The sequence below is a fragment of the Notolepis coatsorum genome (genome assembly GCF_963971535.1).
Source record: "Notolepis coatsorum genome assembly, chromosome: 17".
NCBI lineage: Eukaryota > Metazoa > Chordata > Actinopteri > Aulopiformes > Paralepididae > Notolepis > Notolepis coatsorum.
The window spans coordinates 101410498-101416497 of record NC_140181.1 but is presented as its reverse complement, the minus strand read 5'-3'; the positions used below and the strand labels follow the sequence as shown (position 1 = coordinate 101416497).

The window sequence follows — 6000 nt, the reverse complement described above, 5'->3', positions numbered from 1 at the left end:
CAAGTCATATCTTTCAACACTAAGGTACTTCTTTGATAATGGACGTAAAGGTAACATCCAGTCATGTTATTGTCTTTGTCAAAATAGTCTTAATGTTTGCTATTTGTAATATTACTTGCTATGCCACTTCAATTTCCCAAATGATCATATAATAATAATTACTTATATATTTCTGACTTTACCTTCAATTGGTAGGTATCACATTGAACTTGATATTCTGAAAAATACAATCTTTATTGGATAATTAAGACAAACATCTATGGCCAGTCACAGCACTGGCATCTGTTATTGAAAACAAGGCCAGTGTGGCACCTCATGAGGAAGGTGCGTCCATGGAAACACTGATAGTAGGAGTTGGTGTCTTTGTCGTTGAAATACAGGCCATCAACCATCCCCCCACAGAAGCCACTACCAGGAGCGGTGGTGGTGGTGGTGGTAGTAGCACTAGTGGTGGTAGTGGTGCCGGTGGTTGGGCGGTTTGGGTCCTTAGTTGTGACTACTGGTGGTCGGGTGGTCATGGGAGGAGGAGGAGGAGGAGGAGGAGGAGGAGGAGGAGGTAAATCTGTCAAGACAAGATTGAAGTGTCACAGTGTTGAAGTGATTCGTTAAGTGTTTCAGTGTATGTGTTAAAGGAACACTCCAACTTATTTGCTATCTCCCCCTGAGTCAGACAAGAAGATTGTTATCAGTTTAATAACAGCTACGTGTGCTCAGTAGCCCCAGGGATAGGTCCAGGTGCATGCTGGCCTAGCTTAAAACACAAGGACCGGAAGCAGTAGGGAGCAGCTAGCCTAGCTCCATCAAAAGTGAAGAAATACAACTTTCCAACAACTCCAAAACTAACGTAGAAATTAAATTGATAGCAATCTTCTTGTCTGACCCTGGGGTTAGATGGAAAATAAGTTGGAGTGTTCCTTTAAAGGTGCAATCAGTGAGATGTTTGACACGCAATTGTACAGACCATGTACAATTGCGTATAATAAGCACATGCCGTCACACGTCTTCACTGTCCTCGTTCCAAATGATTGGAAGTCTTACAGAGTGTACCTTTAACCTTTATATTATGAATCCAGTGTTGAGATTTAATAAATGTTCACCTGAAGCCAGAAGAGAGCGCAGGTGGCCGATGAGGGGGTAGTTGCCCTGTCCACAGAATTGTCCAGCAAAGTCATCCAGGTCCAGAGACCAGATGAAGGCACCTCCAAACTTGTTGTCCTTCAGATATTGTACCTATGGAATAATAGTTGGCACCACAACAACTTTACACTCCACATATTGCACATGCCGTACACAACAGGCGTTACTAGTATGCTGTCAAATTACTTTCAAACTACAGAACGCTGTTGAGGAGACATAGTGTGGAAGAAAATCTGGTTCATGGCACCAAAATGATGGAGGAAAAGACGTTGACTCTTCCCAGCTCCTCGTGACGACTGTAGGTTTATTATAGCAATTGCTTGGAGAAGACTGAGATGGAAAAGTCTACTGACTACACAAAGAAAATGTGTTTATAGATGTGTTTATAGTAGTGCTGTCAATCGATTAAAATATTTAATCTGATTAATCGCATGATTGTCCATAGTTAACTCGTGATTAATCGCATTAAAAAAAAAGATGTTATCTACCTTAAACGGATATTTTTCAAGTTCCACGTTTTAATACTCTTATCAACATGAGAGTCAACAAATGCTTGCTTTATGCAGCCATTTAACACAAAAGGATGACCCTCATGCATTGCAAATTTGCATCAAATTCAAAACAGAGTGATGGACAAAATAACTTAAAAGAAAATAATAATTTAAAACAATGAATAAAGTGTGCATGAAATAATAGGGGAAAGAAAACGTTAGGAACTTGTTACATTCACCCACACAAGGGCTGAGGACTCACCCCCCCGCCCCCGCTGGCTGAAGGAGGGGCTCATACAGCGGGACGACCTCTTCATCGTTTTCCATTGAAGCGAGCAGACGTGTGGACCAAGAGCTCCTGATACTAAAGACACACGAAATACGAGTCCTGCCACGGGGTGGGATAGTAACGTCGTATGCGAAAGTTTAGCTTCCCAGTATAGTGCTTAGGGTACGTTTGAACCAAGAAGAAGACATTCGACTGCCGGACTGTACTGTGGATATCCCACGCGCTGCGTTTAGGAATGTATAGGCGAAAGACTAGGGGGTCGCACTGACCGAAAGCTTAGCTTCAAGTATAGGCCTGTTAGCCCAGTTAGCTCACGCGTCGCTCCACTGTCTCCCAGCTCCGCAGCGGACACCGCAGCAGACTACTGGACCGCACCCGCCTCCAGCATTCTCCTAGCCTGCCTAACGTCAGCCCAGCCAGCCCCCTTGCTATCACAGGTGACAACCACGGGATCGCTCGACGGCCATCTCGCGTCACAGACATTCGTTGCGGGAGCAGGCCAGCACTCGGTTGGTACACTCACACCAGGTACTGTTAGCGCTCCAAGTGCTCTGGAACATTATCGGCAAACATTCTCCTTTTCGAGAGCATGCCCTCTAAGGGCGAAGAGAGTAAATACTTTGAGCTGGCCAGTGACTAGGGGCGCCCCAACGTTTGTTGTTTTAGGTAAATGCCGGCTTAGATAGTTTTTTTTTTCAACTGTGCTTAATTTTCTGGTTACATGTGTTGTGTGATTAAGTTGTGCAGACAGCACTAAGGTATATTGATAATTTTTCCCATTGAATAGCTCGCGGAGCTCGCCATTACCCTCTCTCTCCCTACGGGTGAATGAAAAGAATATTAACCCTTACGGGGACCTGTTTCATTACCGTGTAGTGTAAGATCCAAGTGCCATGCATTGTGCCGTGTATTGAATGCATGCCCGCTTTATATAAAAGGAGAGACGTAGAAATGGGATCATTGTGTGTGTGTCAATTACTGTGAATGTGTATTACTGTTTAACCCCTTCTTCCCTACGGTCTATGTGCAATTGGGGCAGGTGCTCTGTACAGGTCTTCACCAGTCAACAAGAAAAGGTACTGCTTTGGGGAGAAATTATATTATTTACCATCACTGCCACAGGGTGTGAGAGGGTGTGGGACGTATTAAGGGTAGTGCGGGTGTTTGAGGAAATACTACGGTCGCCCGGGAGGGCAAGAAGGACCAGCGTAGAACCCCTAGGTTAGTAAACCCTAGGCCATCCATCCCTCTGCTAAATCCCAATTCTAATACTCTTACACTACAGTCGGGGGCTCAGCCGGACCCAGATCTGCTGTGCTCCCACTACCTGGTGACAGTTCATATCCACTCTCATAAAGTAGGGATAATCCACCCTTCTACAGTTAAGTTAAGCGTTAATACTGCGTTAACTTTGATAGCCTTAGTTTATAGTGAACTGTTATCATTACATAAGCATTAGATCATTGTATTGGATAATTCATTATTAGATATCTTCAATTTAATTTAGTCTGTTTAATAAAGCAGTCATTTGACTGTCACATTTTTGCTATTTCGTCCAGTTTAGTAGTATCTTTGTTGATATTCAGGATGCACTGATCCAATCCCTTTTTAATTTGTTTTACTTACTTACAAATTCAGACCATTTGACCATTCGTTTGGGGTAATTGGACAAAGACAGCAGAGAGATATACTGTGTTTCTGATATACTTCATCAGTTAGTTCGTTTTCCATTATTTCGTCAACAAAATGTACAATGTTCAGTCGCAGCGCAGTGACTTGAAAGCTTGCCTCTGAAACCTTTTCTCTTTTTAATCTCTCTGAAAGATTGGAATATAAGTGTCGAACTCTTTAGGAGAAAAGAGAGCTAAATGTATTTTATTGACTCAAAATTACATATATTATTTATCTAAAACAAATGGTATCATTTAAATGTCCCCTAAATGATCAAATGTACTCCTTGCAACTATTTTCAAAAGTAAATTGAAATTAAATAAACTTTAGGAGTAAAGAAATAATAATTTATATCAGGCATCTATGCGGGCAGCACAGGAGGGCTTGCCTGGTTTACCGTCTGGCATCTATGGGGGCAGCCCCAGAGGATTTGCATTGAAACCCCAGCTCATTCAGTCAGTCATTGAGTCAGCTCATTGTGCTCAGTGAGTTGGCTGCAGACAGTCAGACCAGGAACGTGATAGCCCAATGGTATGTTTACAGTCACCTTCCCTGCTTGCTTTATGTTCATGTGCTTTGCTTATGTTAGCTGTTAGCTCCCTAGCATATTAACTAGCATGTTAGCTCTGCTCAACATGAAATGTTTGTAGCATGTTAGCTCTGCTCAGCTTGGAATGTTTGCACCCTGGGAAATGGTGTGTCTGCGGTCTGTAGTGTTACATGGGCTGTAGGCCTGTAATGTTTGACATTACAACAGTTTGGATATATTGTTTGACATTTTGATGCATGACATTCATGACATGGTTAAGTTTAAAGAAAAATTTTGATTATTGGTGTAAGAAATAATAAATAAATAAATAATATGTATATATATATATAATATAGGTTATGGTATATATAATATATAATGAGCCCTCACCTCCATAGCCATGAAGTGCTTTGAGAAGCTAGTGAAGGGCTACATCTGCTCCTCCCTCCCCATCAACCTGGACCCTCTGCAATTTGCATATCGCCCCAACAGGTCCACGGAGGACGCCATAGCCCATGTGCTGCACACAGCAGCATCACACCTGGACAAGAGGCAGGGGAACTATGTGAGAATGCTGTTCATCGACTACAGCTCAGCATTCAATACCATAGTCCCCTCCAAACTCATAGCCAAGCTCAGGGACCTGGGCTTGAACTATGACCTCTGCCAGTGGGTCTTGGACTTCCTGACGGGCAGACCCCAGGTGGTAAGAGCCGGCAACTGCACCTCCTCATCCATCACGCTCAACATAGGGGCCCCCCAGGGCTGTGTTCTGAGCCCCCTCCTCTACTCCCTGTACACACATGACTGCGTAGCACAGCGGAACAACAACACCATCATCAAATTTGCTGATGACACAGTAGTGGTGGGCCTGATCTCTGCCAACGACGAAAGGGCCTACATGGAAGAGGTAGAGAACCTGTCACAGTGGTGTCAGGAGAACTGCCTCTCCCTGAACGTCAGCAAAACAAAAGAGATGATTGTGGACTTCAGGAGGTCGGGGGTCAAGGACTACAGCCCCCTCAGCATCGACGGGGCACCGGTTGAGAGAGTGAACAGTTTCAAGTACCTCGGAGCCCACATATCCGAGGACTTGACATGGACCACACACATTGACAGTGTTGTGAAGAAGGCACGACAACGCCTCTACTTCCTCAGGCGCCTAAGGAAGTTCCAAGTCAGTCAGAAGATCCTTAGGAACTTCTACTCATGTACAATAGAGAGCATCCTGACCGGCAACATCACCTCCTGGTTTGGGAATAGCACTGCACAAGACCGTAGCAGACTACAAAGAGTGACACGTTCAGCCGAACGCACAATTGGAGGGGGGCTTCCCACCCTCCAGAACATTTACAACAAGCGGTGCAAGGGGAAGGCTAAGAGAATTATTAAGGACTCGAGCCACCCGAACAACTGCCTCTTTGAACTGCTGCGGTCAGGCAAGCGATACCGGAGTCTTAAGGCGAGCACAGAAAGACTCAGAAGAAGCTTCTATCCCCAGGCCATCAGGCTGCTAAACGAACAATAAACACTATGCAACAACCATCAAATGCACACAGCACACACACCCACACGCACACACTCACTCAAACAAACAACACACTGCAGCACCCACTCTCCACACTTTAGATCACACAAACACACTTTACACTTTATATTTATTGATAAAGGATTTGCACTACAACTCGTACACCTACTGTGAATTGTACCTAAATTGCACCTCGTCCCATTTCTGCCTTGCACTATATAGTATTGTATATTAGTACACTGCACAGTATTGTATATTGTATGGTAACTACGTCTATTCTGCATCGAACATTGTACATATGTCTAAACTGAACACTGTGACCTCATTTTTTTACTTCTAATTTTACTATGTTATT

The 6000-nt window shown here is 43.9% G+C and overlaps 1 protein-coding gene across 1 annotated transcript in view; it reads right to left on the bottom strand.

Annotated features, from left to right (window-relative positions):
* Positions 1-257: 257 nt before the first annotated feature.
* LOC311244179 (acidic mammalian chitinase-like) overlaps positions 258-6000 on the bottom strand; it is a gene marked incomplete at both ends in the record, with an annotated part of 30432 nt that continues 24689 nt past the window's right edge. Inside the window, 2 exons of the mRNA XM_084333586.1 lie at positions 258-562; positions 1098-1230. Of these exons, the coding sequence (XP_084189712.1) occupies positions 258-562; positions 1098-1230 (438 nt within the window). The remainder of the gene's footprint in view (positions 563-1097; positions 1231-6000) is intronic.